This window comes from Nematostella vectensis, chromosome 4 (assembly GCF_932526225.1).
Source record: "Nematostella vectensis chromosome 4, jaNemVect1.1, whole genome shotgun sequence".
NCBI lineage: Eukaryota > Metazoa > Cnidaria > Anthozoa > Actiniaria > Edwardsiidae > Nematostella > Nematostella vectensis.
Window position 1 is genome coordinate 6,922,877 of NC_064037.1, and position 20,668 is coordinate 6,943,544.

The window sequence follows — 20,668 nt, forward strand, 5'->3', positions numbered from 1 at the left end:
TTTTAATTTGGTTCATCCAATGATTGTTATGAAATAGGGTATTACTTCTGAAGGAGGTTTGGGAGGGTGGAGGAGGGTTATGGTTATAGGGTTAGGGTTAGGGAATGACATGGGGAAGGCTATCAGCTTTACAGCTCCACAACTACTCCAATTTGAGAATTTGATGGAAATGTGTGTCTCTAGAGGAAAGTTTAAAGGTTTTCAGACCACTAAATCAATAGGGAGGTATATGGAGGCATTTATTATTAAAAAATGCTTGGTAGGATGTCTCCATATATTTTTAAAGTAACATCTGTTCCGAGATGGCATCTAAACTAGTCAGTATTGTATGTCCCACTGGGACATACACGAGGCAGCTCAAGTTTTCGACCCTCTTTCAAACAATTCGGAACCCGCACCCAAAAAGATATCTTGCTTGTAGAGAAATAGTAGCTCAAATTTTGGATGAAAATTCTGCCGCGAATAAATCACCAGTTAATATTCTAAACGATAACAAATGATCATGGCCCTTTGTTTATAGACCCATCCTTATGTAGTCATCTTCTACATTACAGTATATCTGTCCGATCAGACTGCTCATAATACATATAAACAATCAATATACAATGGACGTGATCTTTGGAGTAGCTTCTTTCGGGCCATTCACTGAGGAGCTGGGCAACGGTGCAGTATTTACCTTCCGATGTTTTAGAGCATTTCAAATATTTGTACACATTTTTATAAAAAAAAGTATTTCTTAGTCTGATATATCAACTCCATGGGTCAACTTCTTTTATGTCGCAGTGTCTGGTAGAGAACCAGTCTGGTGTGAACGGGAGTTTACGCTAAATTTATACGTAATACGGAAAGGCACGTTATATGGCAGTGTCAGTCCGTCTGTATGGGATAGCATGTAAACGATCTTTGTACAGCCCGGAGCATTTAAAAATATTTTTACACATTTTTATACAGAAAATTCTTTCTTTATCTGATATATCAACTCTACGTGTCAACTTCTTGTATTTAGCAGCGTCTGGTAGAGAACCAGTCTAGTCTGAACGGAAATTTACGCTAAACTTATACGTAATACTGAACGGCACGTTATATGGCAGTGTCAGTCCGTCTGTATGGGATAACATGTAAACGATCTTTGTACAGGCCATCTCCTTATATGGCAGTGTCTGCTTGAATGCCAGCCTTGTCTATGCGGGACTCCATGCTAACGCTCTGCGTAAAGCTGCCTTGCACCGTTGTAGATCTATCTTGAGTACTGCTTGCAAGATTGTTACCCCCCATAAGTCCTCGGTACAGCTTCCTCGCCTGTTCACTGAGTGCAAACGACCCTGCTAGATATGCACCCTGCAAACAGTTCAGCGGGATGAACACGTACCACAGCGGCGTCCACAGGAGCTCGGCCAGGAACCCAAACACCCACGTGAAGCCCATCACTGCTGCCAGGCGAACGTAAATAGCAAAATAACGCCGAGTCTGGGAATTCTCTGCTGCCATTCGGGCTTGGCCAGTAATTTCCTTGATAGCCTTCACTGTCATGACATAAAATGTTGCGTTCCAGATGAGCGCAATGGCAATAGGAATCGCAAAGGTGTAAACGGTTGCCATTCCATTCGAGATCCAGCAGGCGTTCCTTGAGCCGTAGCCAATGAGAACAGTCTCTGATTGGTCCAGAGAAATACAAATACCAACGTGGAGCGTGAGTGGAATCCATCCGACTGCAATGTGTTGAAGAATGCGTTTCCGTCGGCTAGCATTCAATTCGGATCCCCTGAAGTGAGTCTTAGACGAGAAAGCCCTCCATGTGTCAAACGCAATGATTGAAGTCCACATGAACGACACTAGGTAGAAGAACTGAATCAACGCAGCGACGACAGTGCATGTAATTGGTTGGTCTGTTTGATTGATGCCTGCAAGCCACGTGGCCTGTGCTAGTAGAATTGAAAGGGCCAGGTTCATCAGGTTTACACCCGGTGTTGTGCGGAGCTCTCTGAATAGAAAATAGGTGACAAGGAAGAAAACGAGTGCAACTATGGATAACACCATGCACACTAATGTCAGTGTAGCGAGAACGGGATCATCTAGAGTACCTTCTCTGTTCTTCTTTACGACTTCTCTTGAAGAGGTCACCTTCGTGCATACATACGCGGTTCCGTTCTCTATGAAATACTCTTGTAGATCATACGTTTTTTTCGAGACGTTGACGTAGATTGATTGGTTAGGAAGATGCATAAACTCCTCTCTTGGTATAAACACACCCGAGCAATTTGCCAATCTAGTTTGCCAAACTTGGCGTCTACGACACACGTAGATCGTCCCCGGTGCTCCAGTAGTTGGCTTCCAATCTGTTGCGTTAGTGTAGTAGTCCTTCGGGTGTAAAACTTCACCTGTTGTGTTTATATACACGACACCTCTAGGGCTTGAGAGCATCTTGTATTCACTTTGGTTGAACTTCAGCAGGTTTGGACAGCTAGTCATTCTTTTCAGTGCATTAAACACCACATATACGGCACCATTAATGGTCATGTTGAACTCGGATGTGAAGTTCAAGACCCGATCAAGGCTGATATATCCTGCTCCACCTCCTGTCATCTTTTCATCGACCAACACAGCGTCAAAATGTCCTTTATGTTGCTGCGGCTTTTCCACAAGCTCCAAATCTTCAACATTTGTAAAACTCCATGCTTCGCCAAATGTCTCGATAAGGGATTTTTCGAATTTTGAGGAAGCAATTGATTGGTCACGGTCATTGGTATGGACAGGTCGTAGCCATAGCAGAATTCTGTACGATTCCGATGCCGATTCTTCAGGGGGCTGATGCCTGAAATCCCCACTACATACGTCCATGTACGGGTCGAGCACTTCACCTTCGGGACATTTCTCTTCGTACCGTATCTCAGTCTCTTGGGCGTTTTTACGAAAATTGAAGATGATAGAAAAGGGTTTTGTTGGAATATTTTGTGGAAGAATTCCCGGATTTCTCCTATTTAACGGCCCGCAGTTTACGAATGGCCTGATTTTATGCCCAACGCAGAATATGTCTCTATAGTTGTCATCATTCCAATGGACAATGCCAGGGACACCCCCTTCGCACCTCGTTGCATTACACCCTCTATCGTTAGACGGGCATGTAGACTTAGTTTGAAAGCAGTATCGTCTTTCTGTCTTGTCAGGTATTTTCCAGTCTATTTTGCAATATGACAACATAAACTGTATTACCTCATCACTGGTCATCGTGTTAGGAGGCTTGGAATCACAGTCGAGCGCGAAGCTGAACGGATCAACTACATTTTGATGGTAACCATGACACTCTGCACAGAATCGATTCCTGTAGACGACTCCATTGTAATGCACTGGTCTCGAGTCCATCAATGTTTGAAGTGATTTTACAACAGCGAAATCAGACAGTCGAGAGCACATTGCTTTTATTTTATTGTCTCTAAAGCTCGTTGGACATTGGTGAATCATCCACAAACCAATAGCGCCTTCGTTATTTACTTCATCTGTTGGCCACTTAAAACATTTCAGATGGTGAGTGCTTGTACCTCTAAACCCGTCTACCTCTGCTCCTTGAGTATTAACGCTGCTATCGTTATTGGAATTTCGCTGTATGTTATAAAAAGAGAAGTTTCCTGTGAGATTGGAGAGACAGAAGAAGTGGTAATCGGCACAACAGTCGCTATACCTAACACAGTCCATGTCGCAGTAACAAGACAGCTGGTGCGAGACGGAAGAAGCGGGCGGATTTTTGCACTTTCCCAGACAGGACCTCTCCCGGCTACAGACCGACCAAACGCGACCTGGAGATCTTCTGGCTGATGCACCGCCCGACGAATTCCGGATCTCTGGTTCATTGATATCTCTCCGCTTTCGGTTGAGTCTTGTCCTAGAGTCTATCTCGCTTGAAATGCTATGCAAATCTCTCAGCTTCCTCATCGTTTTCTTATTTTTCAGATGCTCAACTCCTTGTCTTTGCTTGTCCTCGTTGATACTTTTTCTGGGAAATTCTAAGACCCACTTTTTCAGATGCTTTTGAAACGTCTTGTCATTGTTCGTACGTTTTCGGGGAAGCCCGAAGAGAATATTGGACGCGGTAAGGCTGTCCTTTGGCACATCTTTGACTTGATGTTTATCTTCGTTTTGTCTTTGCCTTATCCGTAACAGTAACTCACCCCTCACCGAATCTTGAAGGACTTCGCTCAAGCCATTCTCTTCCCCCTTTTTTCCATTTGCCTTTGAATAAAATTGAGTAGTTTGGAAGAAAAGTAATGCGACCGTTGTCAACGGTAAAGAAAGATTCATCTTAGGATGAATTCATTAGTGTGTCGGACTCATTCGTTGGTCAGTACGGGGTGCCTTAAGTACTTATCAACGTTCTCAGCCATCTGCGCCTTCAACCAACTATAAAATAATCACTTTTCATGACGTTTTAATCTTTGGCGAACTTGTGTTTGTTTTAGTTCGAAGATGTTAGATTGAGTTTTTGTTAGTTCAGTAGGAACGGAAGGGAAAAGTACGTATCAACGTTCTCGACCACCTGCGCCTTCAACCTAAACTTTATAATAATCGATTGTCATATGACTTTTATTTAATCTCAGGTGAACTGGTGTTTGTTTTAGTTCAAAGTTAATTAGCTCAGTAGGAAACAAGATGCAATTTCCAATTTTCAATTGAAAAGTTATTAATAATTTTTTGTAGGCCTGAGAGTCTGACTAAGATTTAACTTTTTTTCTGCTTCCCTAGGACATCCCTTTAGAAGTAAGGATTATTTGAAGCAATTCTTCCACCTTTGCCAAAACTGATATTGCGAAATTCAGCGGCATTGATGAGCCTCCTCCGCCAAAGATTTGAGAAAAAAAACTATCTTTTTCGTGGTAACTAAAATTTAAACACTGAAGGACAGAAGTGACGTTGTTTCGCATATGAAATAAAACTGCTTTTTGTTGAAAATGCCTATATTTACTTATGATTATTTTATCCTTTTTATCTGCTCGTATAAAAGTTGTATGTTGAGTTAAATTGCTTTAAATATAATTTTACAAGATAAACAAGTGCCATTGATTGTATCTAGCGCATTTTAAACAATATTTTATTGAGTCGTATTTGTGACCCGATGATGCTCAAACTTACTTCAAGTAACCTCCATTTCCCAATGCGTCTAGAATTACGCTACCAACTGTGTCGGAAAGAATGTTGATGAAACGAAACTTGCATACGGCCAACAAATACCGCCATTAATTACAGGTCCCATAAAGCTTTTGTTTTCAATATCGCTCATAATCTAAATTGAGTTTTTTTTTAATTTGGTTCATCCAATGATTGTTATGAAATAGGGTGTCACTTCTGAAGGAGATTTGGGAGGGTGGAGGAGGGTTATCGTTATAGGGTTAGGGTTAGGGTTAGGGAATGACATGGGGAAGCCTATCAGCTTTACAGCTCCACAACTACTCCAATTTGAGAATTTGATGGAAATGTGTGTCTCTAGAGGAAAGTTTAAAGGGTTTTCAGATCACTAAATCAATAAGGAGGTATATGGAGGCATTTATTATTAAAAATGCTTGGTAAGATGTCTCCATATATTTTAAAAATAACATCTGTTCCGAGATTGCATCTAAACTAGTCAGTATTGTATGTCCCACTGGGGTATACGCCAGGCAGCTCAACTTTTCGACCCTCTTTCAAACAATTCGGAACCCGCGCTCAAAAAATATCTTGCTTGTAGAGAAATAGTAGCTTATCAAATTTTGGATGAAAATTCTGCCGCGAATAAATCACCAGTTAATATTCTAAACAATAACAAATGATCGGGACCCTTTGTTTCTAGACCCATCCTTATGTAGTCATCCTCTACACTATAGTATATCTGTCCGATCAGACTGCTCATAATACATATAAACAATCAATATACAATGGACGTGATCTTTGGAGTAGCTTCTTTCGGGCCATTCACTGAGGAGCTGGGCAACGGTGCAGAATTTACCTTCCGATGTTTTAGAGCATTCCAAATATTTTTACACATTTTTATAAAAAAAAGTATTTCTTAATCTGATATATCAACTCCATGGGTCAACTTCTTTTATGTCGCAGTGTCTGGTAGAGAACCAGTCTGGTGTGAACGGGAGTTTACGCTAAATTTATACGTAATACGGAAAGGCACGTTATATGGCAGTGTCAGTCCGTCTGTATGGGATAGCATGTAAACGATCTTTGTACAGCCCGGAGCATTTAAAATATTTTTACACATTTTTTAACAGAAAAATTCATTCTTTATCTGATATATCAACTCTACGTGTCAACTTCTTGTATTTAGCAGCGTCTGTTAGAGAACCAGTCTGGTCTGAACGGAAATTTACGCTAAACTTATACGTAACACTGAACGGCACGTTATATGGCAGTGTCAGTCCGTCTGTATGGGATAACATGTAAACGATATTTGTACAGGCCAGCTCCTTATATGGCAGTGTCTGCTTGAATGCCATCCTTGTCTATGCGGGACTCCATGCTAACGCTCTGCGTAAAGCTGCCTTGCACCGTTGTAGATCTATCTTGAGTACTGCTTGCAAGATTGTTACCCCCCATAAGTCCTCGGTACAGCTTCCTCGCCTGTTCACTGAGTGCAAACGACCCTGCTAGATACGCACCCTGCAAACAGTTCAGCGAGATAAACACGTACCATAGCGGCGTCCACAGGAGCTCGGCCAGGAACCCAAACACCCACGTGAAGCCCATCACTGCTGCCAGGCGAACGTAAATAGCAAAATGACGCCGAGTCTGGGAATTCTCTGCTGCCATTCGGGCTTGGCCAGTAATTTCCTTGATAGCCTTCACTGTCATGACATAAAATGTTGCGTTCCAGATGAGCGCAATGGCAATAGGAATCGCAAAGGTGTAAACGGTTGCCATTCCATTCGAGATCCAGCAGGCGTTCCTTGAGCCGTAGCCAATGAGAACAGTCTCTGATTGGTCCAGAGAAATACAAATACCAACGTGGACCGTGATTGGGATCCATCCGACTGCAATGTGTTGAAGAATGCGTTTCCGTCGGCGAGCATTCAATTCGGATCCCCTGAAGTGAGTCTTAGACGAGAAAGCCCTCCATGTGTCAAACGCAATGATTGAAGTCCACATGAACGACACTAGGTAGAAGAACTGAATCAACGCAGCGACGACAGTGCATGTAATTGGTTGGTCTGTTTGATTGATGCCTGCAAGCCACGTGACCTGTGCTAGTAGAATTGAAAGGGCCAGGTTCATCAGGTTTACACCCGGTGTTGTGCGGAGCTGTCTGAATAGAAAATAGGTGACAAGGAAGAAGACGAGTGCAACTATGGATAACACCATGCACACTAATGTCAGGGTAGCGAGAACGAGATTACCTTTTCTGTTCTTCAAGCCTTCTCTTGAAGACGTGACCTTCGTGCATACATACGCGGTTCCGTTCTCTATGAAATACTCCTGTAGATCATACGTTTTTTTCGAGACGTTGACGTAGATTGATTGGTTAGGAAGATGCATAAACTCCTGTCTTGATATAAACACACCCGAGCAATTTGCCAATCTAGTTTGCCAAACTTGGCGTCTACGACACACGTAGATCGTCCCCGGTGCTCCAGTAGTTGGCTTCCAAACTGTTGCGTTAGTGTAGTAGTCCTTCGGGTGTAAAACTTCACCTGTTGTGTTTATATACACGACACCTCTAGGGCTTGAGAGCATCTTGTATTCACTTTGGTTGAACTTCAGCAGGTTTGGACAGCTAGTTATCCTTTTCAGTGCATTAAACACCACATATACGGCACCATTAATGGTCATGTTGAACTCGGATGTGAAGTTCAAGACCCGATCAAGGCTGATATATCCTGCTCCACCTCCTCTCCTCTTGTCATCGACCAATACAGCGTCAAAATGTCCTTTATATTGCCGCGGCTTTTCCACAAGCTCCAAATCTTCAACATTTGTAAAACTCCATGCTTCGCCAAATGTCTCGATAAGTGATTTTTCGAGTTTTGAGGAAGCACTTGATTGGTCACGGTCATTGGTATGGACAGGTCGTAGCCATAGCAGAATTCTGTACGATTCCGATGCCGATTCTTCAGGGGGCTGATGCCTGAAATCCCCACTACATACGTCCATGTACGGGTCGAGCACTTCACCTTCGGGACATTTCTCTTCGTACCGTATCTCAGTCTCTTGGGCTTTTTCACGAAAATTGAAGATGATAGAAAAAGGTTTTAATGGAGTATTATATATATTTATTCTCTTATATAACGGCCCGCAGTTTACCGATGGCCTGATTTTGTGCCCAACGCAGAATATGTCTCTATAGTTGTCATTATTCCAATGGACAATGCCAGGGACACCCCCTTCGCACCTCGTTGCATCACACCCTCTATCGTTAGACGGGCATGTAGACTTAGTTTGAAAGCAGTATCGTCTTTCTGTCTTGTCAGGTATTTTCCAGTCTATTTTACAATATGACAACATAAACTGTATTACCTCATCACTGGTGATCGTGTAAGGAGGCTTGGAATCACAGTCGAGCGCGAAGTTGAACGGATCAACTACATTTTGATGGTAACCATGGCATTCTGCACAGAATCGATTCCTGTAGACGACTCCATTGTAATGCACTGGTCTCGAGTCCATCAATGTTTGAAGTGATTTTACAACAGCGAAATCGGACAGTCGAGAGCACATTGCTTTTATTTCATTGTCTCTAAAGCTCGCTGGACATTGGTGAATCATCCACAAACCAATAGCGCCTTCGTTATTTACTTCATCTGATGGCCACTTAAAACATTTCAGAGGGTGAGTGCTTGTATCTCTAAACCCGTCTACCTCTGCTCCTTGATTATTAACGCTGCTATCGTTATTTGAATTTCGCTGTATGTTATAAAAAGAGAAGTTTCCTGTGAGATTGGAGAGACAGAAGAAGTGGTAATCGGCACAACAGTCGCTATACCTGACACAGTCCATGTCGCAGTAACAAGACAGCTGGTGCGAGACGGAAGAAGCGGGTGGATTTTTGCACTTTCCCAGACAGGACCTCTCCCGGCTACAGACCGACCAAACGCGACCTGGAGATCTTCTGGCTGATGCACCGCCCGACGAATTCCGGATCTCTGGTTCATTGATATCTCTCCGCTTTCGGTTGAGTCTTGTCCTAGAGTCTATCTTGCTTGAAAGGCTATGCAAATCTCTCAGCTTCCTCATCGTTTTCTTATTTTTCAGATGCTCAACTCCTTGTCTTTGCTTGTCCTCGTTGATACTTTTTCTGGGAAATTCTAAGACCCTCTTTTTCAGATGCTTTTGAAACGTCTTGTCATTGTTCGTACGTTTTCGGGGAAGCCCGAAGAGAATATTGGACGCGGTAAGGCTGTCCTTTGGCATATCTTTGACTTGATGTTTATCTTCGTTTTGTCTTTGCCTTATCCGTAACAGTAACTCACCCCTCACCGAATCTTGAAGGACTTCGCTCAAGCCATTCTCTTCCCCCTTTTTTCCATTTGCCTTTGAATAAAATTGAGTAGTTTGGAAGAAAAGTAATGCGACCGTTGTCAACGGTAAAGAAAGATTCATCTTAGGATGAATTCATCAGTGTGCCGGACTCATTCGTTGTGTGGTAATTTTCTTGTTGGTCAGTACGGGGTGCCTTAAGTACTTATCAACGTTGTCAGCCATCTGCGCCTTCAACCAACTATAAAATAATCACTTTTCATGACGTTTTAATCTTTGGCGAACTGGTGTTTGTTTTAGTTCGAAGATGTTAGATTGAGTTTTTGTTAGTTCAGTAGGAACGGAAGGGAAAAGTACGTATCAACGTTCTCGACCACCTGCGCCTTCAACCTAAACTTTATAATAATCGATTGTCATATGACTTTTATTTAATCTCAGGTGAACCGGTGTTTGTTTTAGTTCAAAGTTAATTAGCTCAGTAGGAAACAAGAACCAATTTCCAATTTTCAATTGAAAAGTTATTAATAATTTTTTGTAGGCCTGAGAGTCTGACTAAGATTTAACTTTTTATCTGCTTCCCTAGGACATCCCTTTATAAGTAAGGATTATTTGAAGCAATTCTTCCACCTTTGCCAAAAGTGATATTGCGAAATTCAGCGGCATTGATGAGCCTCCTCCGCCAAAGATTTGAGAAAAAAAAACTATCTTTTTCGTGGTAACTAAAATTTAAACACTGAAGGACAGAAGTGACGTTGTTTCGCATATGAAATAAAACTGCTTTTTGTTGAAAATGCCTATATTTACTTATGATTATTTTATCCTTTTTATCTGCTCGTATAATTGTAAAAAGTTGTATGTTGAGTTAAATTGCTTTAAATTTAATTTTACAAGATAAACAAGTGCCATTGATTGTATCTAGCGCATTTTAAAGAATATTTTATTGAGTCGTATTTGTGACCCGATGATGCTCAAACTTACTTCAAGTAACTTCCATTTCCCAATGCGTCTAGAATTACGCTACCAACTGTGTCGGAAAGAATGTTGATGAAACGAAACTTGCATACGGCCAACAAACACCGCCATTAATCACAGGTCCCATAATGCTTCTGTTTTTAATATCGCTCATATTCTAAATTGAGTTTTTTTTTAATTTGGTTCATCCAATAATTGTTATGAAATGGGGTGTCACTTCTGAAGGAGGTTTGGGAGGGTGGAGGAGGGTTATGGTTATAGTGTTAGGGTTAGGGAATGACATGGGGAAGCCTATCAGCTTTACAGGTCCACAACTACTCCAATTTGAGAATTTGATGGAAATGTGTGTCTCTAGAGGAAAGTTTAAAGTTTTCAGACCACTGAGGTATATGGAGGCATTTATTATTAAAAAATGCTTGGTAGGATGTCTCCATATATTTTAAAAGTAATCTTTTCCGAGATGGCGTCTAAACTAGTCAGTATTGTATGTCCCACTGGGACATACACGAGGCAGCTCAAGTTTTCGACCCTCTTTCAAACAATTTGGAACCCGCACCGGGCCCGTCTGCTTGCAATTTCCAGGTTTTATTGAGTATTGCTTTCTTTGTAGTCGTGACAATGACGAAGTGTATGCTGGGAAGTTAGCCAAGGCAAGTAGCAATCATGAATCGGGGAATATAACATTGCTAGAATTGTGCATCTTGGTATGATATCTGACTGTCGGTGAACGTGCCATGTGTGATGTTATTCCGCCGTGTATTTTAGGTTATTTTGGTGGCCACGGAACTAACGCTTGAGAAGCTTCTGACGGCAAAATCCAAGTCATCGTCGAGCTTGTCACCGGCAAGCTCTCCTCGAGGGTGAGTTTCTCCTACACTAGGGCATAATACAGTATTAGACGTCACTCTTCAAAAACACCGAGTCATTATCGAATAACACCTAGTCACTCCCGAATACCCGCCTAGTCATTTCCGAATATAGCTATACGGATCACTGCTTGACAACACCGACTCACTTGATGAAGATTCATTTTCGAATAGTAACGACATGCTCCCGAATAACAGCGATTCAATATTAAATTACATCGAGTCACTACCGAATAACTATCGAATAGTATTAGCTATTACGCCTAGGTAATGGCGGATGCTCATTTCTTTCCTCCTATACGATTACAATTATTTTAAAGGGTATTCAAGTTATAGTAGTTTTTGGTTTTGTGTTCGTTATTTTCAGTGGTGGTAAAGGCGTTTCTCCGATAAGAGTTGGACCAGGCTTTTCCAGTAAATACCTGGTGACAGATGTGGAATATCTGTACTGTATTTCACTGGACAGAAGTATCCACGGTGACAGTTGGCTGGAAATGACAATCAGAGGTATTCCCCCATGCTTTTGAATGCCACACCCTTTTTAGACCTTATCCAAAATTCATGCTCGGTAACCACAGCGCGCGAGTTTTTAGTATGATATACTGAAATAAATTAATAAGACGATAATATAACATACAAAATATAGAAGTTCACTCAAAATGAATAAAAAAGGAGTTCTTCGCGGGTCACCGATCTTCAGATAAATAAACTAACTAATTTATAGACAGCTGATTTATTGATTATGGCAATCACAGGCGGGTACTGAAGTCCACGTTCAGTGGCGTTCAGTACGAACGCCCCTGCGTCCGTATTCTTTTTGAGGGTCGTAGTAATCATCTGTTGACTGAAAAACCTTGTTTTTTATAGTAAACTGGGCTAAGGCACGCTACCTGATGTTACAGGGACAAATGGAGATTGCCATGATCTATCTTGACCGGGTATGATACTACAACGCACGTGCTAATGATATACTTTGAATCTTCAAGAGTCTCATCGCGTGATTTCACATTCTTTTTCGCGTTTTTCACGTGTTTAATATTCCCCATGTTGTTTTCCCAGTGCACAAAATTACTAGCGGTTGAAGTCAGCCCATTGGATGAACCAATCACCGTTAAGCTTGTCAACTGCAAGATTGACAGCGACATCACACTAGGTAACCATGGCAACCTTGTATGCTTACACCCAGTAAAAAAGTGTTAATCGTTAGTCCATATGTCAACAGAGCACGTTCAGAAAAAGCTGGAGTCGCTGCAACGATGTCAGTCTTTAGAAGAGGTAAGAGCCAGAGCCAGTCTGTTGCGAAAACACTACAGGTAGAGCGGAACAACGTAGAAGAACTGGACCACTACAAGGCATGCAATACAGCCAGTAAGCTTTGAACCAGAGAGAGCTCTCTTCAGGGTTTCCAAAAAAACGTTTTGTAAGAAGCAGAACTTTTTGTAAGAAGCCTTATATTATCCTTTAGGTTCATCGCCTGTACGAACAAGGGAACTACGAGGATGTGATCCAGCTTTTGATGCCGACCTTAAACCAACCACAGCCCAAGACAAAGGTATGACTAATACGTTACGTTTTTATTTACATTTTATTCTATAATGTTCGCCATCAAACGGCGTATAACACATAGGGCAAAGGCAGGGAAACCACAGGTAGATAATACTGTTGCGTGCCCTGTTATGACATAAGTATAACTCAGAGTGTACGTGTGAGGCTGCGCGTTAAATCTAAGATTCATTATCTTTAAATTTGCCATTTGGCGAGTCCGAGGTATTGAAACGTGGTAGTTGCTCCTGTTTGTAGGATTGGGAGCGATTTGTAGGAGTAAGGATAAAAAACGCTGTTTTTGAATAGTTAAATAAATGAAAAAAAACATCTAATGAGAGGCCCGCCACCAAATGATCAATCGATGGGCAATGTTCCCCTCTAAATTAATTAACAATATAAAACTATACGAGTATCCAGAATTGAAGGGAAATGTTTCCTTTTTTTACAATGCATATGATGTGACAATGCGATGTCATTCGTCTCATTCCTAAGTTTGGTGTGTCTAACATGATGTGGTCGGTCTTGCTTTAAAATAGTCAATCTTTCCTATCCTTTTTGCTAGCGGTTTCTTCGCTCGTGAACGAGGCAGTTACCCATTTGGTTAAATGCTTTGAAGCAGATACGACAGCGGAATGGTCGCTCTTTCGTGTGTATTCTAAGATGAGCCTGAAAAAAAAAGAACATATGAGTTAGGCAGGTTTTATTTGATTAGTCTTATTTAAGTTAATCAATAAGAAGGCATATTTAGTTTTTGTAAAAATTTCCCCCAAAGAAATATTCATCAAACAGCATTTAGTCGTCGAATGTCATACTTTATGTTAGTCTCAGAATTTCTTCAAGACTCAAAACGCCACTTGAAATCTCACTGACCATACTACCCAACTTTGGACAAGTATTTAGGTGATACCAGATATCTTAATTACCCTACTACTTAGCTTTGTAAAAGTACGTAGGTGATCCAAGATATCACACTTTCCCTACCACATCCTCTGGACAAGTATTTAGGTGATCCAGAGATCTCTTTGCCTAAAAATTCAGGAAACCAATGGTACCATTATAATTATCTGATGCGACATGTAAAATAGCAAGGTTATTTTTCATATGTAAGATTACACAAAAAAACGTTGTCAGAAATTCTTGTTCTATGAATCGTACAATCAAGTTAACGGCGTCAAGCCTGTTTTTAAACCTTGCTTTTTCTAGGGATAATAAGAAAAAGGCGAAAGAAAACATGATGCAAATATTTTTGTGTTTGGAAGAACAGAGAACTCTATACGAGCTGCGGAACTGCATGCTTGTCCAGACAGAAACTTACATGGAAATGAATCTGTCTCACTAGTGTCACGCACGAGACTGAAATTCCCGCCAAAAAAAAACACGGGAACTTTATGGCAAATAGTTTACCATTTTCTATACCTATTGTGCACCTTTTTACTTATCAGTGCATAGCACTTTTCTAATCAGTGCATAGCACTTTTTTAATCAGTGCATAGAACTGATTAAAACTTTTCAAGATGTTGGGTAATTTGGAAACTCTGCCTCAGTAAAGCCCACAAAAGGCTTGCTCTAATTATCGACCTCAACTACAAATCTAATGTTACGAATTTCTAAAACCTATAAGGCATGTTTTACTTGATAAAATTTTTTTTAATTTCCATTCGCATCCTTCTTAAGCCCTGTGCAAACTGCGCCAGCACCGGCCAGCATTGCTGGCGAATTCTTGCTCGACTAACCACAAGACAAAAGAAATGTCAAAATGGGAAATGGACTTTCTGACATAGTCATTCATTCAAGCGAAAATTCGCCAGCAATGCTGGCAGGTTCTGGGGCAGTTTGCACGGGGCTTAACATCGTTCACTTCTTATCACATGGTCCGTAAGCTGTCCAAGCCTGTATCATTTATTTATATGACAATTTAAAAAAAAATCTCAAAAAAGAAAATTTCATTTCTTAACAAAATAGGACCAGCAGCGAAGAATTAACTTTGGAATTAATTTGTAAAATAAATCGTTAAAAAGTTGCTACGATTGTTTACAATCATGAACGGTAATTATCAGTAAACAAGAGATCATGGTCTCTTGCAGTAAACTATTATCTTATATTTGTCTCTAGATCTAGTTGATCTGGTAAATCCTTTTGTAGGTTTTTTAAATCTTTTTTTTTTCTCTAGGTATATTCTAGTTTGTTCTAATGATCTAGTTTGATTGTGTAGATAAGCGAGCTTGCCATGTCTACCGGTATATTCTAGTTTGTTCTAATGCTCTAGTTTGGTTGTGTAGATAAGCGAGCTTGGCATGTCTACCGGTATATTCTAGTTTGTTCTAATGCTCTAGTTTGATTGTGTAGATAAGCGAGCTTGCCATGTCTACCGGTATATTCTAGTTTGTTCTAATGATCTAGTTTGGTTGTGTAGATAAGCGAGCTTGGCATGTCTATTCCTGAACGACCTGCACAACTTCTCCTTCTACAAGACTCGCTCATCAGACTTGGCGAATACAAGGTGAGAGAACACATGGGCGCAGACGTGGACCCAAGATTGACTGAGGGGAGGGGTGGGAGTAACCACTTTTTGTATCAGGGGGGTGGGGGCACGCCTGTTGCGTGTGACAGTTCATCAATCTGCTTCAATCCACACATCTCACACATTCTCTAGGTACCACATATGGTCATTTCAACATTTTCCTGTCATTTTTTGTTGACATTTGTGAACCTCCATGGGAAAACGTACACTATGGCCCAAAATTCACGCCAAACGCACGAAATTTCTTCCCGTGCTCACATCTTGAGTACTTTTTGCACACGCCATTTCGATTATCTTCGCACACCTTCGGAGGGAAGCGCACAGCTGTCGATCTTTTATAACGATCTTTCGAAATCGAAAAAATCATAAGAAGATAGAAACGCTGTTTTAAATAAGAATTTTACCCAAAATTAATTTTGACCATCTAAATGGCCATTATTTTTGTCCAAGGGCACGGTATTTGTAGGGTAAGCGCACACCTTATAAACCTTTCCGCACGGGTTTTTTTTTTTTGCCGTGCTCACGGAATTCCTTTCCGTGCTCACGGATTTCACTAAAGTTTTCCCATGGAGGGTCTCATTTATGTTATTTTTTCCTGAACATGTAGGAGTAGGGTGGAGTAGAGTAGGAGTAGATTTCGCGCTTGGTGTTTACAAATTGCTGTGAAGTCGGGATTTTTTTCTTGATGAATCGTGAAACTTGAGTTTCCAAGTCGTGATTAACGAAAGAAAAGGAATGATGTGTTATTGATCATTGAACATTCTTTACATGTAAATGAAAACAAAGGATTTGGCGATCGACATTCTTTAAATATAAATAATTTTTTTTACCTTCACGCATATCTTATAGAAATGTCTTACTTGTACCTTCACGCTTATCTTATAGAAATGTCTAATGTGCACCGAGGTGGCGCTTTGCGAGGCCGTGTCGCAGATGACACCATGCGAGGCATGGTCTACCACGTTATCTCGACTTTTCCAATGCATCAATACGTACGTATTAACACGTGTTAAGCACGGTGCACAATCGGTTCCGTTAGGCACATTTTTGTTGTGTGGTAGTAGTTGCAGTTTTATAGTTGGTAGTGTTGTTTTTGCTGCATGCGTTTTATACAATCTGTAGAAAGACCCCGCACACCAGGAGAGAAAAATGGACTCGTCCCCGTATCTTTTCTTCCCCTTTCCCCATGGGCTTCCTACGCAGGCTTTGTACAACCCCACCGCCTCCCCCCATGGGCTTGCTACGCAGGCTTTGTACAACCCCACCCCATCCCCCCATGGGCTTGCTACGCAGCCTATATACCACCCCCCATGGGCTTGATACGCAGGCTATGTACAACCCCACCCCCTCCCCCATGGGCTTGATACGCATGCTTTGTACAACCCCACCCCCTCCCCCCATGGGCTTGATACGCAGGCTATGTACAACCCTCCCCCCTCCCCCATGGGCTTGATACGCAGGCTTTGTACAACCCCACCCCCTCCTCCCATGGGCTTGATACGCACGCTATGTACAACCCCACCCCCTCCCCCCATGAGCTTGATACGCAGGCTTTGCACAACCCCACCCCTTCCCCCCATGGGTTTGCTACGCAGGCTATGTACAACCCCACCCACTCAATAGAAGGAGGGTGTTGCGAATTTGACTAATTTGGTATGTTGCAGGTGTATAACGCACTCCAAGGCAATTCTAGATGGCATATCACAAGACAAACTCACCAGTCTTACTTTGAATATTATTAAGGTAGTATAAGATCCAGTGGAGAGAGCCCATTAATATTATTAATAGTTTATTGAAGTTTATTGACTTTGCCCACGGAGAAAAAAAAATACACATACATAATACGTTATACATAAGAAACAGAACATAAATACATACAATAACGAAAGGGCAGGGTATCCGCCACAGCTAGGCCAATTACGGCGGACCCGAGTTTAAAATGTGTAAAAGTTACAAGGTCACAAAAACTAAATTAGAAACAACATGAAATTTGGTGCGTTAGCACCCTGGCCCGATTGCAGGTGAGGCAGACAGATTTCCATGAGCGCGGATCCTCTGGATCGTAAGTTATCGAAAGAGCATTTAAGTAGTAATTTAATAAAGCGCGCTTGAAAGAAGCATGGTCAGAGTAGCTAGAACTATTTAACAAATTAGTGAGAGTGTTCCATATTCTTGTACAACGGTTTAAATATGATTTTTGAAAAGCAGAAGTTTTGCATTTGCGAGCGAAGAATTGTGGTGCGCTTGAGTTTGCAGATGATCTAGTAGGACGGACTGAGCGAACTTTGGGAACAATTGATGGATTAATATTGACAAGCCCATTTATGATTTTATAAAAGTATGACATGTCCAAATATTCGTGCCAATACGATAGTGGCAATAATTTAAGTTGAATAAGTCTTTCTTTGTATGTTTGGCTGCATCTAAATGGGAGTCCTAACATGTACTTGCTAGCTCGTCTTTGGATTCTTTCAACTCGTCTAATCAGGTCCTTTGTCTGCGGTGCCCACAGTTGTGTTGCGTATCCTAGGTGGGGACGTACTAGGGCGAGATACATCGATCTTCTTATGTTGGTTTTCTTTATGGATCTTGAGTGTCTTCTAACGAACCCCAGCGTCCTGTTGGCCTTACTACATGCCTCGTCAACTTGCTTAGTCCAAGAGAGGTCGTCTGACATCCAGACGCCGAGATCCTTCTCCGTCTCAGTGCAGGCTAAAGGCAAACCGCCAAGCGAATATGTTTTGAGAACTGGTTTACGCTTTCGCGAAACCCGCATGACTTTGCTCTTTGTTTGATTAAATGTCATGCCTGTCGATGCCGCCCAGCCATTTAGACTGTTCAGGTCAGATTGTAACACATCCGTGTCGTCCGCCGAGTTGATAACATTAAAGACCTTAGTGTCGTCTGCAAATGTCGCAACACTGCAACACTAAGGTTACCTGTATTTTGAACCGTGAGTTGCGCGGGCGAAACATTTCTTACAGACGTAGACTTATAGACGTTGGCAAAACTGTCTTTTGCTCACCAAAAGTGATAATCCAAATACAGCTTTATCCTCAAGATCCTTTTATCGTCCATCAATCCTGTAAGGTCAATCTTCGTTTTCAGGTTATCGAGGCGTCTATCTACTCATCAGACAACAGTCTGGAGCCTCCATTGGCCACCGCTTACCCCTGGACGCTACTTTACAAGATCATTAAACAGTACGAATATGATATTATTTCTACTGTAGTGGGTTGGAGTTAACGAGGTGCCACTGTATAATGAAGGCTAGACTCCTCTCTTGAGGGTTCGAGTTGCCGGGGTTCCATTGTATAATAATAGCTAGACTCCTCTCTTGGGAGTTCCAAAAGACCACCAAATAGAAAGATTAATATTCGATTTTATTCATGTCAGCAAACTAGTACATAGAGCATTAATAGTGGGGTGATAAAGTAGATTGATTTGTTTGAAGATTGCCTCCATCTGTTTACGGAACCACCCCCTCACCCTGTTCAGTTTTGTCCCCTTTTCCTTGAAAGTCCCGGTTTTGACTCTTCCTATTTTCCCGCTCAAGTCCCACCCTCCTCACAGACTGGCGCTAATACCTGCACTAACCAAACATTTCTGTCAGCATTTCATTTGTATGCTCCTCTACAGCAGAGACAAAGATGTCGAGCCAATGTATAAGGTCATCACTACCCCTGCAGTCACGAGCTCTGCCGCAGCTACCAACACTGACAGTAATATGGAAATCTCCAGCGTCGCTGGCGAACCACCGTCCATTCCCGCGTCCTTACTGTTCATGCGCACTGCGCATGACCAGCTTGGCAGGTAAATTCAACTCCGTGCCAAAAGAAAAAAGAACACTTCTCCAGCAAGTGCCGTACGCTCGCTCCCCCCAAGCTTTTTCTGAAAAGGGAAATTACCAGTATGGGCGTGGCTTTGTCCATGTCACGTGCCCCCCTTCCCCCCTCCCAATCTTTTCGACTCTATGTTGAGTAAGTTGTAAGTTGTTGTTCTTTACTTGACTGAGTAAATAGAAGAATCATTCAGTGTTAAAAAAATGTTCATTATTGCGAACTGCCGTTTGTCGGGATAGAAATCTACTTCAGATCTACGTATTATTATATCTAAAACATTCTCCTAAAGTGTCTCTCACACTTTTCTAGACTTGCTCCATGTTTTTGTTTTTTTTTCTCAAAGATGAGGCGATAAGCGTGCAAAAAAAGATTACTTTTTATCGGCATTCTGATGACGAATAAAGCTTATTTTATTTTAGTGTGTCAACTTGTGTTTTCCAGGCGGGGATGGTGCTGTAATAATGATGGGATCTTCTTGCTTTTGTACGTTGAAGCACTTACGGCGGAGCTCGCTATATCACACACACCAAACAGAGAGGTAGGGAATTGAATCATATGCCAAAAGTAGAGAGGTCAGGGATGGAAAACGCTAAATCATACACCTTAAATACATAGATGACAGACTGAATCATACGCCACAAAAAGAGACTTGTACCTGTACATTGCACATGCTATGGATTGCATGGATTGATTGAATTTTCGGTTCAGGAGCTGGTTCGGGATCTGGAGCAATGCTTTCTGTGCTTGTACGGTCACCCTTCAAAGAAAGCCAAGGTATGAATAACATGAGTTATGTAGGATTCCCACCTGAACACCACCTGGACCCAATCTGAACATGACCTTAACAAGACCTGAACACGACCTGGACCCAATCTGAACATGACCTCAACACGACCTGAACCCAATCTGAACGCGACCGGTTTAACAAGACCTGAACCCAATCTGAACAAGACCTTAACACGACCTGAACCTAACCAGAACCCAATCCAAACATGAACTTAACACGACCTGAACCCAATCTGAACACGACCTGAACCCAGTCTGAACTCAATCTGAACACGACCGGAATAGGATCTGAACCCAATCTGAACACGACCTAAACAGGACCGGAACCCAATCTGAACACGACCTGAACAGGATCTGAACCCAATCTGAACACGACCTGAACAGGATCTGAACACGCGGCGCCGCTAAAAGATGTGCAAGCACTAAATCAAATGTGTACATTAGCCTGCAGTCGCACTGTTCCCTAGATCAAAATTACTTGTAATTGCTTTCATGTTACTCTCTTATAGGCAAGGGGTCTTCTGGAGCACAATTCTTGCCAGGTCAGTACGGTATGAGGGCTCGTTTTCCAGCCTTCAACGCTGGCAGCCATCTGACCTAACTCCCCAGAGATCCGGCTAGATTTTCGTGCCCAATAGAGGGTACACTATGGATAATCGTGCATGTCGTCACACTAATGTAAACGGGCTTGA

General features: G+C 41.9%; 3 protein-coding genes across 8 annotated transcripts in view; 1 reads left to right on the forward strand and 2 right to left on the reverse strand.

The window, feature by feature from the left end:
• LOC5519676 (calcineurin-binding protein cabin-1) overlaps nucleotides 1-20,668 on the forward strand; it is a 50,444-nt gene that overhangs the window by 15,268 nt on the left and 14,508 nt on the right. For all 6 annotated transcript variants that reach the window (XM_048725892.1, XM_001639423.3, XM_048725893.1 and 3 more), the window contains 15 exons: nucleotides 11,027-11,066; nucleotides 11,182-11,276; nucleotides 11,650-11,789; nucleotides 12,150-12,220; nucleotides 12,342-12,435; nucleotides 12,505-12,557; nucleotides 12,748-12,834; nucleotides 15,241-15,327; nucleotides 16,234-16,340; nucleotides 17,013-17,091; nucleotides 18,457-18,551; nucleotides 18,988-19,161; nucleotides 19,632-19,728; nucleotides 19,899-19,964; nucleotides 20,486-20,518. In XM_048725892.1, coding sequence (XP_048581849.1) covers nucleotides 11,027-11,066; nucleotides 11,182-11,276; nucleotides 11,650-11,789; nucleotides 12,150-12,220; nucleotides 12,342-12,435; nucleotides 12,505-12,557; nucleotides 12,748-12,834; nucleotides 15,241-15,327; nucleotides 16,234-16,340; nucleotides 17,013-17,091; nucleotides 18,457-18,551; nucleotides 18,988-19,161; nucleotides 19,632-19,728; nucleotides 19,899-19,964; nucleotides 20,486-20,518 — 1,318 coding nt within the window. The remainder of the gene's footprint in view (nucleotides 1-11,026; nucleotides 11,067-11,181; nucleotides 11,277-11,649; nucleotides 11,790-12,149; nucleotides 12,221-12,341; nucleotides 12,436-12,504; nucleotides 12,558-12,747; nucleotides 12,835-15,240; nucleotides 15,328-16,233; nucleotides 16,341-17,012; nucleotides 17,092-18,456; nucleotides 18,552-18,987; nucleotides 19,162-19,631; nucleotides 19,729-19,898; nucleotides 19,965-20,485; nucleotides 20,519-20,668) is intronic.
• Nucleotides 215-4,510, reverse strand: LOC5496843. The gene has a single exon (XM_001618486.3). It carries the CDS (start codon nucleotides 4,291-4,293, stop codon nucleotides 1,147-1,149), a length of 3,147 nt encoding a protein of 1,048 aa, XP_001618536.3. The 5' UTR covers nucleotides 4,294-4,510; the 3' UTR covers nucleotides 215-1,146.
• Nucleotides 6,018-9,812, reverse strand: LOC5496844. The gene has a single exon (XM_032371542.2). It carries the CDS (start codon nucleotides 9,565-9,567, stop codon nucleotides 6,442-6,444), a length of 3,126 nt encoding a protein of 1,041 aa, XP_032227433.2. The 5' UTR covers nucleotides 9,568-9,812; the 3' UTR covers nucleotides 6,018-6,441.